The 21,499-nt window shown below is 39.0% G+C and overlaps 1 protein-coding gene across 1 annotated transcript in view; it reads left to right on the top strand.

Moving 5' to 3' along the window:
- The window catches only part of NDUFS4 (NADH:ubiquinone oxidoreductase subunit S4), a 57,558-nt gene extending 49,564 nt beyond the window's left edge, over nt 1–7,994 (top strand). Inside the window, exons 4-5 of the mRNA XM_070743354.1 lie at nt 2,982–3,055; nt 7,780–7,994. Coding sequence (XP_070599455.1) covers nt 2,982–3,055; nt 7,780–7,883 — 178 coding nt within the window. The 3' untranslated portion in view covers nt 7,884–7,994. The remainder of the gene's footprint in view (nt 1–2,981; nt 3,056–7,779) is intronic.
- Nucleotides 7,995–21,499: the final 13,505 nt, after the last annotated feature.

Below are 21,499 nucleotides of genomic sequence, written 5' to 3'. Positions count from 1 at the left end.
AAGAAACATTTGGAGCAAGTAGAGCAATGGAAAAAAACCTGCAAAGACTTAGGGCTTGGAAAACATTCTTCTTCGTAGAGAGTAACAATGAAAGAGCTTGCAAGCCAGTAAGAGTTGGGAACATTGTTAGCACATGGTTAGGGCTGCAAAGAAACATTCGGAGCAAATAGAGAATGAAAAAAGAGAGTAACAATGAAAGAACTTGCAAGCCGGCAATAGCTGGGAACATTGTTAGCATCTGGTTAGGGCTGGAAAGAAACGTATTCGGAGCAATTTAGAGCAATGAAAAAAACCCTGCAAAGACTTAGGGCTTGGAAAACGTTCTCCGCAGAGAGAAACAATGAAAGAACCTGCAAGGTAAGAGCTGGGAAGATCGTTATCAGCTAATTAGGGCAGGGCGGTGTGGGGAGGAGCTACATTCAGAGTATAAGATACACCCAAATTATCAGCCTCTTTAGGGAGGAAAAAGGTGCATCTTATACTCCCAAAAATATGGTCGGTTCCTAAAGTAATTGCCTGAGTTCCTTAATTCTCTTACTTTTAGAATTAGACTTCTTCTTCTTTGGGGACTATGCCATTTTAGATAATGGCTGAAGCAATTCTTTGGGAACATTCTTAGTTTACCTTATTTTACTGTATTAGAGAGGGTTGTGTCTACCTTAAGAAAAAATATCAATCTTAATTTCTCTTAGTGCAACAGCATGGGATTTTGGACTTCAGGTTTTTTTTTAAAAAGAGTTTCCAATTTGTATTATAATTGCCCACATTCCTAGCTCAAAAGTCGCTGACCTCAATATGTGAGTGGAGGCATTTTTGTTGTATAATATCATGTGATCGTATCTCCATAGTCCTTTAATAATTTGTTAATTTTTATATCAAAGGCTCAATGAAAGAAGCCATTCGGTTTACAATCTGTCTTCGTCTATCACTTACCTCCTTGCTTTCTAAAGTCAGAAAGTTGGTTCTCCATCTCTGAAGAGAGTACTGCAGTTTTTATGAAGATTTAGTTGCAGACCAAAAGACCAAGCAATTTGCACATACAACCTTTTATGACCTCGAGACACATTTTGCATAATTTCAGAGTTGCTGTAACCGATTTGTTCTCATAAATTCTGAGAATTCATCATGCTTCCCTTGGTAGTACTAGAAGTTCTATTTTAGTGATTGTGGTGGTGTTATTCATGAAAGAGATATTCTGAAAAATTAAGTAAGCACATGTTTAACATTTCAGGCCGGACTGTGGGTTTGGATGTTTGGCTTGCCCACAAGATGGAAGGCTAAGAATTCTTGGCCCTTTTGTGGTTCAGCCTCCTTAGAAATCAAACATTAGAATGCACACAGAAAAGCTAGATTATTTTTGTTTCTTGTGTGTGTGTGTGTGTGTGTGTAATAAATTGTATTTCTAACCCACCATAAGATATTGTGAAACTTCAGAATTAGAAGCAGTCAGTTGCAATTTGTCTCAATTCTTGGATAGAAAATATGACTTAAATTTAAATAGAATGCATGCAAGGTTGTGCGGTGGTTCTAGCCAGATCTGTATTTGAAAAATCTGTGGGATGTCCAGCCAGGCCTGAAGCACACTTCTGTTGTGCCCACAAGCTTCCATTCTATTCTACACCATCTGTTGTTTTTCTTCAGCAGTTCTCTGGAACTACTCAATGTGGTCATCTAGAGATTTGGAGTTAAATGTGATCAGCATATGATGACACTTTTCCTATGCCCTAATGCAGTGATGGCGAACCTTTTTTTCTCAGGTGCCGATAGAGCATGTGTGTGTGCTATCTCCCATGCACACACCCATAATTCAATGCCGGGGGGGCCAAAAACACCTTCCCCCACTCCCTGGAGGCCCTCTGGAGGCTGGAAATGGCCTGTTTCCCAACTTCTGGTGGGCCCAGTAGGTTTATGTTTTGCCCTCCCCAGGCTCCAAAGGCTTCCCTGAAGCTGGGGGAGGGTAAAAACGCTCTCCCCACCCCCTGGAGGATCTCTGGAAGCCAAAAACACCCTCCCAGAGCCTCTGTGCAAGCCAAAAATCAGCTGGCTGGCACACACATGCACATTGGAGCTGAACTAGGGCAATGGCTCGCATGCCAGCAGATATGACTCTGCGTGGCACCTGTGCCATAGGTTCGCCATCACTGCCCTAGTCCATTGAGGCCATGGAGATGCTAGACCAGTATCTACTTTTGACAATAAGCTAGGTGGTAGTAAGAAAACAGAAGCTGAACTCTAACAAGAAGAAAGTCCTGTGAGCTAATGGTCATTGTATTTATGGAGTTGATAAATCTTCTATTCTGGACAGGATTGTCCTCGTATTTCATCCGTAGTATTGTTATTATAGACCCAAATACTTTTTGCCCAGTTTTGGTATCTCTTAATAATCTAGATACTGTGATGTTTAAGAACTATCTATCAGCATTACTGAAGCGTATTGTGATGCTTCAAAGAGTACAGAATATGGTTGTTATAATTTTATGGTGAATTTTATCAGAAGCAGAGGGTTTGCCCTTTGATTACCCAACTCCATTCAGAATGCTCATTAAAGCCCTATGTGGCATCTTACTATTGTATCTGTCTATTAAGAATCTCTGTTGAAACTGTCCATGGAGATTCTCAATCATCCAGGTCATGGTTGTCCCAAAAGTGCTTTTTCAAAAGTCAAGTGGACTTTCTTGTGGTTTTTTTCCCCTTGAAAATGTTTCACTTCCTCATCCAAAAAGCTTCCTCAGGTCTTGAATCTTTAGTCCAGTTGTGTTTAGAAGAAGCACCTTTGTGACTCTGTTGAAACTTCATGTGCCTTTTCTCTCAGCGATACAAAGATAATCTATAGGAAGAGGATTTCCTTTAGACCAAAGCTAATGTTTGTGCCATTTTGGCATTAGAAAAAACATACAGATAGATCTTAATAGTTTATTGAAGTCATAGTACAACTTTTAAATGTTCTACTTGCTATTTCCATAATGTTTTATTTTTTACAGAGCGGATCCTCTATCCAATTTGCAACTAACGTTCTCTACAAAAGAAGATGCTATTGCATTTGCTGAAAAAAATGGTATGTACCACAGCAACCAGAGTACAGTTGATGAATGCATACTTAGTGAATGAGATAGAGAGTTTGAGCTACTAGCAGAAATAAATGACAGTGGCATGGGATTGAAATTTCATCTTGGTAGATGTTTTCTGTTGAATGGGTAGTAATATTAGTGTAAAAAGTTATTTATAATAGGAACTTCTATAGAACATTCAAATATTAACATTCTCTTATATTTCTTGAAATTGAAGTTTGGATTAACACTTGATATTGTTAATAATAAAAAATATTGAACCTCGTCAGTAGTAAAAATTATTCAATTGTTCCTGTTCTGTCTCAGCTACGGACCACGAAGAATGCAGCACACACAAAGTCTGTACAAAGCATAGTTTACTAATTAAGGACTACTAATGAGCTTTCTTAGTACTCTTCAAACACACATACAGTTTAAAGCAGTCTTTTCTGAACACTGGCTGTTAATTCAACTTCCTTAACAGCCAGCAGAAGTCCACAAAGTAATGACTCAATTCTGAGTAAACAGTCTTGTAGGTAAAAGCAATCATACAGTAGTTGGCAAAATGCCCAGAAGCAATTAACAGGAAAAATAGCAAGAGAGAGAACAAGAGCCAATCAGATGTTTCTGAAGTCAAGACATGAAGGAATATGAATGTAGTTGTTTCCTGCAAATTGGCTCCTTCATCTTCATCCCTTAAATAGGCTAGGGGAGTGGCCAGTTAGCCCCAAGCCTTATATCCGAGGAGATCGCCTCCTGAGGAACCATTCCTGCCTTTTGGCAGCTCTGCGTACCCGTGCATTGAGAATAGGCTCCTCCTCTTCTTCCTTGTCACTGAAGGTTCTGGAGGTTGTAAAGGCCCTGGCTGAATCTCTGCCTCTGGCATCGAGTCCTCTCCAGCCTCCTTACTGTCTGACTTGGGTGCCAGCTGCACAAGCCACTGGAGTATCACCACATCAGCCTCTTCACTGTCGGGATCAGCTACCAGCTGCACAGACTGTTGACGAGTCACAACAGTTTCTTCCTAGACTTTTGTCATTCTCATTTTCTCAGCCATCCTCACTCTGGTTGACTATCTTGGCATAGGGTGATTGGTGTCTTTCTTTGCAGATTTCTCATTTGTGTATAATTTAGCCTGGAATATTGATTCAGCAGTTAAAGATGCTGAACTTGTCAACTGGAAAGTTGACATCCCAAGTTTGAACTTGAGTGTCATATGACATGGTGAAGTCCCATTACTTGCCCCAGCCCTTGCTGACTTAGCAGCTTGAAAGCATGGAAATGTGAGTAGATCAGGGTGTCCAGCAAACCTGGAAAACAGGGAAATCAGGGAATTATCAGGACAATCTGCAGTTCAGGAAATATCAGGGAATTTGTGAAAAAAGCAGAATAAATCAGGGGGAATAAACAAACTATTAAAATGTTTAAAAGTCAGGGGGAAATCATGTAAAAAACCGCCGGATCATGCTGCATGGCAGAGTCAAGCAAAAATGAGCATAACTGGCAATAACTTGCTTCCTCAGCTATCGATATTTCTCCACGACTTAGCCATTTGGTATGATATCATCTACAACCGCGTCTTAACTAGATCGCAAGTTACAGGGAAATATCAGGGAATTTCAAACTGCTTTCCCTGTGGACACCCTGGTAGATAAATAGGTACCACTTCAGTGGGAGGTAACAGCATTCTGTGCCCTGTGCACAGTATTCTGTGTATAATCATGCTGTCCATAGGACCATGGAAATGTCTTCAGACAATATTAAGAAATGGAGATGAACACCGCTCCGTAGAGTCAGAAACAACTGGAAAAGGGAAATATTTACCGTTATTGATTCCAAGTTCTGGTACTGTGTTTCATGGGGGGTTTATAGCCAACATTGTGTTCCCCAATAGGGGAAGGATGGAGATGCCATAGTGGTAGTACAGTGATACCTCGTCTTACAAACACCTCGTCATACAAACTTTTTGAGATACAAACCTGATGTTTAAGATTTTTTTGCCTCTTCTTACAAACTATTTTCACCTTACAAACCCACTGCCACCACTGGAATGCCCCGCCTCCGGACTTCCATTGCCAGCCAAAGCGCCCGTTTTTGTGCTGCTGGGATTCCCCTGAGGCTCCCCTCCATGGGAAACTCCACCTCCGGACTTCCGTGTTCTGTGTTTTTGTGATGCTGCAACAGAAGTTCAGAGGTGGGGTTTCCAAGCGAGGGGATCCTCAGGGGAATCCCAGCATCGCAAAAACACAGGTCCAGAGGTGGGGTTTCGAGGACTTCAATGTTTTTGCGATGCTGCAATTTCACTGATGCTCCCTTCCCTGAGAAACCCCACCTCCGGACTTCCGTTGCCAGTGAGCTTGTTTTTGCGATGCTGGGATTCCCCTGCAGCATCGCAAAAACACAGAAGTCTGGAATTGGGGTTTCCCATGGAGGGGAGCCTCAGGGAAATCCCAGCAGCACAAAAACAGGCGCTTTGGCTGTTTAAGGGTGAATTTTGGGTTTGCACGCATTAATCGCTTTTCCATTGATTCCTATGGGAAACATTGTTTCATCTTACAAACTTTTCATCTTAAGAACCTCGTCCCAGAACCAATTAAGTTTGTAAGACAAGGTATCACTGTATTGAGAAACACATTTCTTACTGTCCACAGATGTCTTTGGAGGGAGGATCCTTAGCAACCTTAATGAGGACATGGTTACTGGGGGGAAGAGGCTAGGGGTGGTGGTGTAGATCCATCTATACTAAATGGTTCTGCAGATAGAAAGCCATTTAGCTCTAGAGATTAAAGCCAGCACCAAGAAACAGATTCTCAATAAGTAATTTGATCTATGCATAGCAAGCATTTGTAATTAATATTGTTGCTTTTAGTGGGAAGATCAGCTAATGGATCAAAATTTAAATGTGGGATCATTTGCCTCCATTTTGTAGCACCAAAAAATGTTGATTTAGCAACTTTGTTAACTAAAGCATATTGAACATGTTACGCCTGACATCTTAAATAGACTGAGAATTTTTAGGGAGTAGTTCTTATAAGCATTCATATACCATAAATATTGGCGTTAGACTAAATCTCTACATTTTACTTTATCTCTTTTCCTACAAATATTTGACAGGAAAATCAGTTTGCTAAAGTGAGAACTAAGAACATTGGCCTAATTCCAGTGAATGCGAGTGAGAGATGTTTTACCATCTGCCTGTGCCAGGGCATCTTTATCTAGGTTTACAAGTCTCACTTATTCCATGATTAGGTCCCGTGAGTGCAGAGATTCTCAGGCAGATCAAATGATGCCAAACCCTGTGATTCTTTATGTGCTTGTTTCTAACACTCTGCAAACATGCAGTTATTAAACCCAGTTTCATTCCTCAACTAGAGTCAAAAGTTGAAATTATCCCTAGGAGCCTAACACAGGTTTGCTTTCTTGTTTAATATACATATTTACTTCAGCATAAATTATCCCTAACAACACATAATGTTGACAGTATTTTAAGAAATATAGGCCAAAAGATTTAGACATCTAAATTGGTTAATCTAATTTGCCTGTGTGTTTGTATTAGTAATGGGTGTATTTTGTGTGTGTGATGTGTGTAGCTAGATAGATGATAGATAGATAGATAGATAGATAGATAGATAGATAGATAGATAGACAGACAGACAGACAGACAGACAGACAGACAGACAGACAGACAGACAGACAGACAGTGTAATGCATAGTAATGCATTACTAACAGTAATGTATTAATAGGAAATTTGTAAGCATAAAATTAATAATCAATTAACTAATCAACAACAATATTAAACAGTCGCCATGTTGATATATTTTGAAATTCTTCTGACTCAATTTTTTTTTTATGATAGAAGGGAATTAGCTGTGATTTTTCTCTAGATTACATCTTGCACATTAAAGAGAGTAAAATAAAAAAAAGATTTATTCTGTATCCTCTCCCGTTCCCACTCTCGTTCCCAGAAGGCCAACTCAGAAGCAAGTGCAGAGTATCACTATTGCACTTTTACTGGGATGTGAATAGTCTATTAATCACATTCATCCTTCCTTGATCCCATGTCTCTGCTCAGACGGCCCGTTCCTTTCTGCCTCTGTATGGTTATCATCATGCAAATCCATTTTCTGAATGTGACAGAACAATATAACCAGAATAAGATTTATAGCTGGAAAACGACTCTTTAAAAGGCTAATTTCAGGCAATTCGGTTTGTTTTTAAATGTGAAGCTATGGAAAAATTAGCAAGATTCCTGTTATATGAAGCAGCTGATTCTGAATTCAGGATCACATTCCAAATTCTCCAAAGCTCACCTCTTTGTCCTTCTTGCTTCCTTGTGGCATTGGGGTACTCTGCTACCAGGCATATTTCCAGAACTTGGCTTGACATCTGATAGAGAGGTGTGAATGCATAAGATTACAGGCCTTCATATGTCAACTGTCGGTCCTGGTCCATCAGCAGGAGCGGTGAAAGTTGGAACACACAGTGCCTAAGATCTGACAAACCTGGGAACAGGTGTAGGTCACATTTAAGGCATATCTGTCTTAAAGGATTATTGTTCCCTGCCTTTTGCAAAAGAATAAACTAATAATTGCATATTGTATATCAAATATGTTGGTATTTCTATTCTGTTAGCTCTTTAAAAGTTTGAACTTGCTTTTGTTTGTGTTGCACTTGCTCAGTATTACCAGCTATGTGTGTGTTGTTTAGAATTCTCAACATGTTTTTTCCTAGGCTGGAGCTATGATGTTCAAGAGCAGAGGATTCCAAAACCTAAATCCAAGTCTTATGGTGCAAACTTTTCTTGGAACAAAAGAACAAGGGTGTCCACAAAATAGGTTGGCATTGGTTGTCTCTGCATCTGACTGTGAATAAAGTCAGCTGTGCTGTATTTATAGTCCATGTATAATACATCTCTTAATCTCCTAATAAATTTGACCTTTAAACTACTCATGCATCTTGTGGTGTCTATTTAAAATGTTTTTGATGTCTCCAATTGAACCTGTTACAAACTTCCCTATATTTAGAGAGGAGATTTGGGGTGTTCATACCTCTAGGAAATTGCTGTACGTGGAATTCATTAAAAGGAATGTTTGAAATGAGCTGCAGCATTAAATACCAAGCCTTGGCTTTTGAATAATTGTATTAATTCAATATCTAGTCATGTGTGTGTTTGTGCGTGTGTGTGTGTGTGTGTGTGTGTGTATGTATATATGTAACATATTTTGCTGATAATGAAAAGGAAGGCAGACTATTATAGATCTATACTCGACCAAAAAAATCACACATACATATATACATACATGCGCACACACACGCACACTTATATATACATACACATAAGTACACACATACATACATATAGATATAGATATATCTAGATATATATATATATATATATATATATATATATATATATATATATATATATATATATATGAGTAAAAGCTCACTCATATATATATATATGAGTGAGATTTTTTACTTTATTATATACAAGGGTGTACTATTTTATTAAAATAGTAAGATTTTTTTAAAGTCAATAGCAGGTCCCTCTGGAAGATTAAATGTACATTCTTCTGACTCTCAATGCCATTCTACCTTAAAAATGATGAAAGATGTTATATTTTGAAAACTGGAAGCCGTACTCACAACATAAAACCTATCCTAGAAATCCTGCCATGGCTTGTTAATATATAAGTGTGAAAACCAATCAGGATCCAAGTAAAACTGTGCTCCATTACTGCAAGAGGAAAGGATACATCCTATCACCCTGTTGTGAATATTGCGATATCTTTTCCAGTCAAGAATTCTCTGCAACTAAGACAAAAATTTCACTGTCTTTATTCCAGCCCTTCTCAGAGAGGCAGTGACCAGTTCCAGTGTTGCTTTTCAGAGTAGCATCAAGGCAGGCACCAAAATATAAGACCAAGACTTTTACAAAATTGCAACGAAAATTGCAACTGTAAAAGTAAGCAGCTTCTTTCTCAAGGAATAAGTGCCACTGCAGCCTTCTGGCACTTCATATCTGGAAGAATGAATTTGAGAAAGTTAGTTATAACTGTTCCTGCTACTGCTCAAAACTGGGGCCAAAACATTAGTCATCATGCTGAAGACCAAGAAGAAGGCAGTGCCTCTTGTAATGTCATCACCTAATGACTCCAAACTACTGGCTGGGGAGAGCCCCCCCCCCCGGGGCTCTCATGCTGTTCTCCTTCATCCCATTCCTGATTTTCCTCTCCCCCATCCGACTGTTCAGCCCCCTCCTCTTCGCTGTCATCCTCCTCCGGGCATGGAGCCAGCAGAGACACAGCCGGTCCCTGAGCAGCCTCAGGCTGAACCACAACATACATACATACATACATACATACATACATACATACATACATACATACATACATACATACATTGTTTCCCCAAAAATAATTTTCTTTTGAGCTCTGAAATAAGCACTAGGGCTTATTTGGGGGGGATGTCTTATTTATTTTGATTGTTGCCTCCGCTAAGCAGGGATATAGTGCTGCCCCATGTTCTCTGTACTGGCTTAACTCAAAGCCCCTGCAGCCAGACTATCCACACCCCAACTCCTGCCTTGCCTTGTGGCTCAGCCTCCTGAGCAGCTGTAAGCAAGCAGAAGTGAGCTGGCCATGCGGGGTCTTGCTGGACCGGTTTGTTGAAGCCACTACCATGAGGCAAGGCAATTGTAGGGGTGTGAATGGCCTGGCTACAGGGGCCATGAGGTAAGCTGGTGCAGGGCGCCTCCCTGCTTTGCCTCGTGGCCTCAGCATTGGCGTTTTGCTAAATCTCCTGTTCTGGTGCCATGTAAGTGCTTAAGTAGGGCGTATTTTGGGAGTAGGGTTTATTTATTTATTTATTAGATTTGTATCTCCATAGACTCAGGGCGGCTCACAGCATACAATGAAACAATTCATAACAAATCTAATAAATTTAAAAAACTTTTTAAAACCCCATTATTAAAACAGACATACACACAAACATACCATACATAAATTGTATAGGCCTGGGGGGGGTGCCTCAATTCCCCCATGCCTGATGGCAGAGGTGGGTTTTAAGGAGTTTACAAAAGGCATGGAGGGGGGGCAGTTCTAATCTCCGGAGGGAGCTGGTTCCAGAGAGTCGGGGCCGCCACAGAGAAGGCTCTTCCCCTGGGACCCGCCAGACGACATTGTTTAGTCGACGGGACCCAGAGAAGGCCAACTCTGTTGGACCTAATCGGTCGCTGGGATTCGTGCGGCAGAAGGCAGTCCCGGAGATATTCTGGTCCGATGCCATGAAGGGCTTTGTAGGTCAAAACCAACACTTTGAATTGTGACCAGAAATTGATTGGCAACCAATGCAGACTGCGGAGTGTTGGTGTGGCATGGGCATATTTAGGAAAGCCCATGATAGCAAATGTCCCCCTCGCCACAGCTGAAAGATGGTTCTCTAATGTGAGCTGTGGATCGAGGAGAACGCCCAAGTTGTGTACCCTCTCTGAGGGGGTCAATAATCTCCCCCCAGGGTTATAGATGGACAGATGGAATTGTCCTTGCAAGGCAGAACCCACAGCCACTCTGTTTTATCTGGGTTGAGTTTGAGTCTGTTGACACCCATCCAGACCCCAACAGCCTCTGGGCTCTGGCACATCACTTCCACTGCTTCGTTGACTGGACATGGGGTGGAGATGTACAACTGGGTATCATCTGCATACTGATGATATCTCACCCCATGTCTCTGGATGATCTCACCCAGCTTATATTGCAAGCACATGCAGAAAACATGCTAGGGCTTACTTTTAGGATAGGTCTTATTTTGGGGAAAACACAGTAGTTCACATGTGACCCCCATCAGGCTTAAAGTGGAAAGAAATCCACAGCAGGTGAGGTTTCTACGTTTGTCATGTTAAAGATTAAAACAAACTATTTGCAAGAGAAGAAAAATCACGCAACACTCCTTGTGTGCTATTGACAAACTTAGAGGAAAAGGCAAGTTTCTTTTTTTATTTTAAGGTTCCAAATTTTGAAAGCTATTTAAGTCATATCACCTGAATGTTTGCAGCTTTATGGTATTATGACTACATTGTCAGGTATTAATGGGCAATTTTAGACAACTCTGTCTTTTAAGTGAAATTGCAAATGAAAAGCCTTCAAAGTATTGGTACAGGGAAAGAAAAACAAATCCAAATTTAGACCAACATAAATTTCTAATAAAGGATAATATTTGTAGCTCAGAGCAGTTTGTTTTCTTACAGATACAGTGTTCCCTCAATTTTCGTGGGGGATGCGTTCCGAGACTGCCCGCGAAAGTTGAATTTCCACAAACTAGAGACACGGAAATAAATACACCATTTTGGGCTATGGACAGTATCACAAGCCATCCCTTAACACTTTAAACCCATAAATTACCATTTCCCATTCCCTTAACAACCATTTACTCACCATTATTACTGGTACTCACCATTGAATAAGACACTTAGTGATCCTGATACTTATAAACATAATTATTTATTAACAATAATTATTTTTTTTGTTATTTATTTGCAAAAAATATTAGTTTGGCGATGACGTATGACGTCATTGGGCGGGAAAAACCATGGTATAGAAAAAAAACCCACGAAGTATTTTTTAATTAATATTTTTTGAAAAACCATGGTATAGGCTATTCGCGAAGTTTGAACCCGCAAAAATCGAGGGAACACTGTATTTCATTACCCAAACTAGAAAACATCCTGAGTGTTAGATAACTACATCACTAGCACATGCTAGATCCTCACATCAAGTTATTTCTTTTAAAATCTTTCTAGGAATTGCTAGTTATAAATTAATTATTTTTGGAATTATGTGGCATTAGAAATGAGATATTGGTTGCATATCAGCCTACCAAAATTTACTATCAGTTAAAAATTATCAGACAACCTCTTTACTTTGAAATAGCAAAAACACTTAGACTTATATACCATGTCACAATGCTTTCACATCTTTCTCTAAGAAGTTTACAAAGTCAGCATATTGCCCCTAACAACCTGGGTCCTCATTTCACCATTCTTGGACGGATAGAAAGCTGAGTCAACCTTGAGCTGGTCAGAATTGAATTGCTGAATTCAGGCAGCTGGCAGGCAGCATAAGCTGCCTGAACTACTCCACTCTAATCACTCCACCACATTTGGCTTTTAATATTAAAGAAAGCATGTCTCTAAACTAATCAGAGTAGCAAAGAAGGAAACAAGGATAAAGCTTGAGACTCAGAGAATCATTAAAATTATCAACCATTAATCTTGGGATTTTACAAAATTATTTTCCTGTTTAATCTAGTTTTGGAATACAATAAGTGTGTGGCTCCACCTGTTGTTCCACTTCCATAAGTGGTTCAAATGTTTCTAAACTTTGAGTCATTTAATTATTGAAACTTTTGTTGTCACTGAATGCATGTCCAACTTAATAAACCTAAAATCTGCCACGTCTGACAGAGAACTGTCTATAATTCATCTAAAGAAGTAGGTGACCTCATTGTTTATTAAAATAAACAAGGATTTACACATTCTTTCCTAATTAAAATATAGAAAAACACTTTAAATCTAAACATCTTCGGAAATTACAGCCAAATACCAATGTAAGCTTGTTAGCTGAAGGCTAATGTTAAAGAAAGCCGGGGATAAAATATAATGTATATTTATTTAGATATATTTAAAATCTGTGTGTTGATTGCAATTTGCAAAGTTTAAGAAATGCTGCAAATCAGCTAGAAGACAAATATTAAATAACCAGTGATGCCGGTGAAGAAACATGGTTTATAAACTGATATCATCCTTCAAATAACTGAGCTTGAAAAACATATTGCAAGCTTGAAAAAATTATTTCTAGGGCATATTGCAAGTATAGGAGGAAACTGAATCCTAGTATCGATCTAAATCCATCCAAAATATTTCTGGCTTGTAAATGTTAGAAAAGAATCAGCTAAGGATGAGGAAGTTTAAAAGGTTAGATCCAGAAATTCTTTATGCTCTTGTGATATGTCTGAAAATTTGTAAGGTTGCAGCCACTAGTAGGTTCTAAAACATGTTGCTACCGGTTTGCATGCGCACTCATGCATGTTGCTTCTGCTCATGTGCAGAAGCGTCCTGGGAAGATGGGTGGTGCCTCCTGGGTGGGTGGGCGGAGCCTTCTGCCACCTCTACCGGTTCACAGAACTCGGCCAAAGCAGGAGCAACCAAACACTGGTTGTAACCTTAGATAAGAAAGAAAGGAATGCTGCGGATATATAGAAACATAGAAGACTGACGGCAGAAAAAGACCTCATGATCCATCTAGTCTGCCCTTATACTATTTCCTGTATTTTATCTTACAATGGATATATGTTTATCCCAGGCATATTTAAATTCAGTTACTGTGGATTTACCAACCACGTCTGCTGGAAGTTTGTTCCAAGGATCTACTACTCTTTCAGTGAAATAATATTTTCTCACGTTGTTTTTGATCTTTCCCCCATAGCATATTAATCTATAGGTTCCCTATTCCCCCATATAGCATATTCATCTATAGGTAACACTGATAAATTTGAAAAAGATTAAATATCTGAGTATCCCCTACAAGAAATAGAAGACATTTCTATTATTTCAAGAAAAAAAATAAAGTGTTGGATTTGGTGATTCTAAATTTGCAAATAAAATGTTTTAGTAATCCAGAGTTAAATAAAGTTGCATCATTATTGATTGATACCCTTAAGCAGGGGTTCCCAAACTTGGCAACTTTAAGACTTGTGGACTTCAACTCCTAGAATTCTTCAGCCAGCATAACTCCAGCTAGCATAGAATTCTGTGAGTTGAAGTCCATAAGTTTTAAAGTTGCCAAGTTTGAAGACCTCTGCCCTTAAGGCTGCACATGCCTCATTTCCTGTTATATTTTTACATGTAAGGCTGAATGCGTACCACTGAAATTATATAATTTGGTATAAGCGAATCATTACTACTTCTTTCAATTATCTATTTCATTATGAAGCTTAAAAAAAACAAGCAATAAATCCATGTTTCTTTATAAGAATTTATAAATTATTGCAACCAGGTGTCTATTTCTAAAATTCTCTGACCAGTCAATTGTTCATATCAGTTTTTATTTGTTCACTTCAAAAATAGATATAAAGTGATTATCTGAGCATTTGGTAATAGTCTAAAGAAAAGTCAAAGTGTCACAAAGTCGTTTATGCACACCGCAATAAGAAACAGGATTGTTTAGATCCTTTTGTACAAACTGCACAGTACCATACAAGCTTAAATGCTAGAAGTTTTTTGAGTTTTTAGATCCAGTTCCTAAGGCAATAGTACAACTTAAGGCCAACTCAACAAGAAGTTTCCTGCCAGAAAGCCAAGAAATTTTACATGCAAAGAGGAGGCATTGCAGTTCTCGTGGCTGGGATCCTTTGGGCTATCTTGCATTCTGTTCAAGCCCATTTGGAAGTGTTGTGGTTAGCTCTGGCCCAGCTCCTGCCCCAAGGACTGTGTATGTGGGGGAGACATCCACATGCTGCAGGCCTGTTTTGCCCCCATGGAATCTGATGATGAAGGCTCCTCTGACCAAGAAGACATGAGTGAAAGGGAGGAGGAGAGTGTGGCAGACAGCTCAGAAGGAGATCAATTATCTAGCTCCTCCTTGGATTCAGAACAAGAGTTAATGATACAGCCACGCATGCGGACAGCGATGCATAGTCAACAACTGAGAGATTATTACCAAAGAAAATGAGGCCACCTGTGGTTGGGTGGGGCTGTGGTAATTAGTGAGACTGCTATAAATAGCAGCCTGTGGGTTTGGCCATTGTGGAGGATTATCTGATCATTGTGTTTCGTGACTGCTTTACTGACTTTGACTTTTTGTGTGTGCTGATTTCCCCCCCACTTTGAAACTAAACCAGAGCAAAGTGTGTTTCACTTTGTGAAAGAAAGACTGTGAATTGCCTCACAGCTGCAAGCTAAGTATCACAGAACTGATAAGGGACTTGTATAAATTACCAGTTTGTTTGGAGACCAGTGCTCTTTGCTATACCAAAAGAGGGCTTGGTTTAAGTGAATTTTCATTATAAAGAACATTGTTTTGAATTTTCAAACGTGTGTGTGTGTGTGTCTGAAATTTGTACCTGTGAATTTTTGGGAGGATTCTACCAGAGAGCCCGACAGAACAGGCAGCAGACACAAAAGTCTTTTTTTTTTCCTTTTGACTACTGGAATTGTTATATGAGACTAAAAGCAAAACAACACAACCACTTCAATATTGAGAACACGGGGAAGGTTTTCTTCTCTTTTGAGGCAGAATTTTAAATCATTTTGCGGTCAGGCTGTAACACTAAACTTCAACATTTGCAGTCAGAAGATGTGGTAATGGTTACCAATTTTGATAGATTTAGAGGGATTACTCAAATTTATGGAGGATAAATCCATCAACTGAGGCTAGCCACAATAAAGATATGCAACCTCCGGGCCCAAAGTTACCATTCTGTTGTAGAACATCTGCTAAGGAGCAATAGGGAGAGAAACAAAAACACAGTAGCTTATTCCCTGATGAAGGCTTCTCAGGAGCTTCTGACTGGCCATTACTCAGAATCCGATGCAAGCTTACTACTCAAATTCAGGAGAGCGCTTACGATCAGCTATTATTTTGAATATTTTTTAAAAAATTAAAAGGCACAAGTAACTGATTAATCTGTAGGAAACTAAAAAGATAATTAGCCTAGGACATTGGCCAAACTGTGATAATAGTGATGAAGTAACAAAAACACTTTCTCTTCTGTCTCTTGCTGTGAAAAATAAATTTAATGCTCTTAAAATATCCCTAGTGAATCCACAATGCTTCCTTCTCCTCCTTGTGCTTTCTGACTGTTAAAAGTTCAGTCAATGTGAGCAATCAACCAATCTAGGCATTGTAGTCTACAAAAAGGGCTTTCAGATCTTTTCTAGATGCAGAAATTGTTTTCAAAACATCTCCTAAAACTTCTGATCAAGAGACAACGCTCTAGTGATAGAAAATGGTTGGATGGACTCTTAATTATTCACCAAACTCCATCAGGTTCCCATGGAATGCTAGAATTCCACTAGCATTCCATGTTGGAGCAGAGTTTGAAAAAAGTTGGTCTAATTCACCTGGAATGTGCCTGTTTCCTAAGGATCCAAAGTTCATGGTGTCCTGGAGGTGTCATCAAAGGCAATTTTTTGGATTTATGTTTGTTGGATTGAATAAAATTAAGCAGAGGAGACCTCTGGAGGTGCTGTCTATCAGAAAGCATGGACACTCCAAAGTATAAATGCAGAATTAATTGCTGAATTATCTTTTACTATTCTTTTGCAATTGCAGACCTGAAATTTCATTTATTTTTCTAAAAATATTGTGGAGAATAGTTAATAAACAAATGGGTATCTGTCCAAGTCCAGCGGAGCAATTCAGACCTAGTTAGTCTTAGAATGGAACGGCACACGTTGACATAGAAAACAAAATAGTTGGAAGGGATCTTGAAAGTCTTCTAATCCAACTCTCTTAGTCATAGACATAGACATGTGCTCAGATTAGATTTGTTTTTTAAATCCCCAAAGGCAATTGCAGACCACTTCCAAATTGTTTCAAATAAATGTTATATTCATGAAATGATAGAGACTGAAAATGAGGGGGGAAAATAGATCCAGGAATCTACAGATCTATCAGTCTGACCCTAATACCAGGGAAGAGTCTAGAAAAGTTAATCAAGCAACAAATCAATGAACACCTAGAAGCAAAGTAATAATCAAAAGCCATCATGGATTTGTCAAAAACAGATCATGCCTTTCGCAAACTTCTTAAAACCCACCTCTGCCGTCAGGCATGGGGGAACTGAAACATCTCCCCCTTACCCATGTTGTTTTGGTGTTAGATTGATTGTATGCGTGTTTTTTTAAATATTCTGGGGCTGTTTTTTATGATTTTTTTAGTTTAAAATTGTAATTGGATTGGTGGGCATTGGATTTGTTATTATGTACTGTTTTTACCCTGTTGTGAGCCGCCCCGAGTTTGCGGAGAGGGGCGGCATATAAATCCAATAAATCTAATCTAATCTTATTGCATTCTTTGACAAAGTCACAAAATTAGTGGATCAGAGAAATGCTGTCAATATAATTTACTTGAACTTCAGTAAGGCATTTGATAAAGTGGACCATAACATACTACTAGAAAAAGCAGGAAAATGTGGGTTAGAAAATAGCACCACCAGATGGATTCAAAACTGGCTGACCAACCACACTCAATGTGAAGTGCTCAATGGAACTGCATCTACATGGAGGGAAATATCCCAAAGCTCTATTTTAGACCCAGTACTCTTCAACATCTTCATCAATTACTTGGGAGAGGGGATAGAGGGGGAACTCATCAAATTTGCAGATGACATCAAACTGGTAGGAATAGCCAACACTCCAGAAGATAGGCTCAAGATACAGAAAGATCTTGACAGACTTGAACATTGGACCCTAGCTAACAAAATGAAATTCATTAGTGGAAAAAAAGAAATATTCTACATTTAGGCAAGAAAAACAAAATGCACAGGTACAGTTTATGTGGTACATTGCTCAACAGTAGTAACTGTGAGAGGGATCTTGGAGTCCTAGTGGACAGCCATCTAAATAAGAGCCAGCAGTGTGCAGCAGTTGCCAAAAAACCACAGCGCAGTTCTAGGCCGCATTAACAGAGGGATAGAATCAAGATCATGTAAAGTGTTAATACCACTTTATAATGCCTTGGTAAGGCCGCACTTGGAATACTGCATTCAGTTTTGGTCACCACAATGTAAAAAGGATGTTGAGACTCTAGAAAGAGTACAGAAAAGAGCAACAAAGATGATTAGGGGACTGGAGGCCAAAACATATGAAGAATGATTGCAGGAACAAAGTATGTTCACTTAAATGAAAATAAGGACTAGGAGTGACATGTTAGCAGTGTTACAATATCACAGAGGTTGCCACAAAGAAGAAGGAATCAAGCTGTTCTCCAAAGCATCTGAGGGTAGAACAAGAAGCAATGGGTGGAAACTAATCAGGGAGATGAGCAATTTAGGAATAAGGAGAAATTTCCTAACAATTAGAACAATTAATCCGTGGAACAGCTTGCCTCCAGAAGTTGTGAATGCTCCAACACTGGAAGTTGTTAAGAAGATTTTATTTATTTTATTTTATTTATTTATTTATTTTGTCCAATACACAATGAGGATTTTAGTGGGTATATATCTATATACACTTTGTAAAATGCATGATGAAGGTTATAGAGGAGATACTCATAGTAAAATATATCTAAGAAATAATAGAAAAGAAGATATAGGAATAGAACATATCAATGAAAGAACAGAAGAAGAGATATAGGAATAGAAGAAAGGAATAGGAGATATAGGAGAGCAATAGGACTGGGGACGGAAGGCACTCTAGTGCACTTGTACTCGCCCCTTACTGACCTCTTAGGAATCTGGATAAGTCAACCGTAGATAATCTAAGGGTAAAGTGTTGGGGGTTTGGGGATGACACTATGGAGTCCGGTAATGAGTTCCACACTTCGACAACTCGGTTACTGAAGTCATATTTTTTACAGTCAAGTTTGGAGCGGTTAATACTAAGTTTAAAACTGTTGTGTGCTCTTGTGTTGTTGTGGTTGAAGCTGAAGTAGTCGCCGACAGGCAGGATGTTGCAGCATATGATCTTGTGGGCAATACTTAGATCTTGTTTAAGGCGTCTTAGTTCTAAACTTTCTAGGCCCAGGATTGAAAGTCTAGTCTCGTAGGGTATTCTATTTCGAGTGGAGAAGTGAAGGGCTCTTCTGGTGAAGTATCTTTGGACATTTTCAAGGGTGTTAATGTCTGAGATGCGATATGGGTTCCAAACAGATGAGCTGTATTCGAGGATGGGTCTGGCAAAAGTTTTGTAAGCTCTGGTAAGTAGTGTGAGATTGCCAGAGCAGAAGCTACGTAGGATAACCACCTGTTTGAACAATGTAGGGTTTCCTGCCTAAACAGGGGTTGGACTAGAAGACCTCCAAGGCCTCTTCCAACTCCATTATCCTGTGTGTGTGAGAGAGAGAGAGAGCGGGGGGGGAGGTGAGTGAGTGAATGAGTGAAATATATATATAGTATATATAGAGAAGGTATATAGAGGTATTTCGAATGTGGAAATGTGACAGGCAGCTACCTGAACAATCAAAATCTATTTCCACTGGGGTAGTATGACTGCTATGAGGAGCAAATCATTTTTTTTCTGAGACCACATGACAAAGTATGGGTATCATTTGATGTAAAGCAATACAATCATGTGGGAATTGCAACAGCAAGTACAAAAATGCTATACATTAAATAGTTGCAAATATAAATAAAAAATAAAAAGCAAGAATGGGAGTCATTCACCTTTCCTGCTAAGGCAGAGTTTAATTTTGGTCAGAAATCTATAGTCCAACTTTTTAATCTGGTTTATTTGGAGTTGAGATGTCACTTATTTGTCTCAGCTATTTTCCTGGAATAAATAAATGGACTTGTGGTATTTACATCCCACTAGTATTAACTTTTTCTTGGGAAATGGTGAATGGGGTGAGACGTGCCATGAAAAAAGTACACAAGGTTTTTTTTCTCTTTCTCAAAACATTTGGGTTGAGACCACCCAGCAAAGTTGATTGGAAGAAAATTTAAAACAGATGGAAAGTGGCAGGTCTTCCCACATTACATGTTAACCTGTGAAATTCATTACCAGAAGACTTGGTGGTGGCCATTAGCCTGATGGATTTAAAAAGAGAGGATAAGTTCATGGAGAAGACAACTCCTGGTCTTGAAAAATCAGTTTTACCTTTAGTTTTTGTGCAATGTGCCTTCAATTATCAGACGCTGGAGAAAGTTGTGCCAAAGGGTTATTTATATTCTGCTGCTCTAACCCTAATCCTAACCCTTGTCCCAATCAAGAAAGGTTTAAATCTTTATGCTCTAATTTTAACCAGTTTCACTAAGTGGCATCCTTTTACATTTCAGTCTTCTAATCTTAATGATATATTTGTTGTATCGTACAAAAATATGTGTAAAATAGAATAGAATAGAATTTTATTGGCCAATTGTGATTGGACACACAAGGAATTTGTCTTGGTGCATATGCTCTCAGCGTACATGAAAGAAAATATACATTTGTCAAGAATCATGTGGTACAACACTTAATGATTGTCATAGGGGTCAAATAAGCAATGAAGAAGCAATATTAATAAAAATCTAAGGATATAAGCAACAAGTTAAATATATGTGTTAGTAAAGCCATGCAGCTTTACTAACCAAGGAAAAGCCTTGATGGCATTTCTTTGAATCCTTGTAAATTTCTAGAGAAACACAAATTTCAGTAACAGGTCAAAATAGTGATAGATTTGGTGAACAGTGCAGTCAGGCGGTAGGGAAAGCAAGTAGGATGCTTGGCTGCATAGCTAGAGGTATAACAAGCAGGAAGAGGGAGATTATGATCCTGCTATATAGAATGCTGGTGAGACCACATTTGGAATACTGTGTTCAGTTCTGGAGACCTCACCTACAAAAAGATATTGACAAAATTGAACGGGTCCAAAGACGGGCTACAAGAATGGTGGAAGGTCTTAAGCATAAAACGTATCAGGAAAGACTTAATGAACTCAATCTGTATAGTCTGGAGGACAGAAGGAAAAGGGGGGACATGATCGAAACATTTAAATATATTAAAGGGTTAAATAAGGTCCAAGAGGGGAGTGTTTTTAATAGGAAAGTGAACACAAGAACAAGGGGACACAATCTGAAGTTAGTTGGGGGAAAGATCAAAAGTAACATGAGAAAATATTATTTTACTGAAAGAGTAGTAGATCCTTGGAACAAACTTCCAGTAGACGTGGTAGATAAATCCACAGTAACTGAATTTAAACATGCCTGGGATAAACATATATCCATCCTAAGATAAAATACAGAAAATAGTATAAGGGCAGATTAGATGGACCATGAGGTCTTTTTCTGCCGTCAGACTTCTATGTTTCTATGTTTCTATTTGCTGTATCACCCAAAAATGAACATCTATCTTTGCTTGAGACAAGCAGTCTCGTGGACCAAGGAAAAGCCTTGAAGATATTTATTTGAATCCTTGTAAGTTTCCAGGGAAACACAGATTGCAGCAAATGGTCAAGGTAGCAGCAGATTCTTCCCCCTTCTCCGCCCCATCTTCTGAGAATAAGAAGTTCTCCTGGTGAGTCTTATGCCAGCATTGTTTACATTCCATCCAGCTGAAAGATGGTGCCAAGCATTTCAATAGAGTTGGCTAATCTCACCATTATTTGTGTGTAATTACCAACCCAATGGATGAAAGAGAAAGGGAAGCAATCTGTCAGAAGCCCAGGCCATAGGTGGCAGGAATATCTATCATTTGCAACTGTACAAACAAAGGAAACACAAACAGGTTGCCTCTGCTTTGCCAGCTTGAAGAAGG

Source organism: Erythrolamprus reginae, chromosome 2 (assembly GCF_031021105.1).
Source record: "Erythrolamprus reginae isolate rEryReg1 chromosome 2, rEryReg1.hap1, whole genome shotgun sequence".
NCBI lineage: Eukaryota > Metazoa > Chordata > Lepidosauria > Squamata > Dipsadidae > Erythrolamprus > Erythrolamprus reginae.
This window is presented reverse-complemented; position numbering and strand designations above follow the sequence as displayed.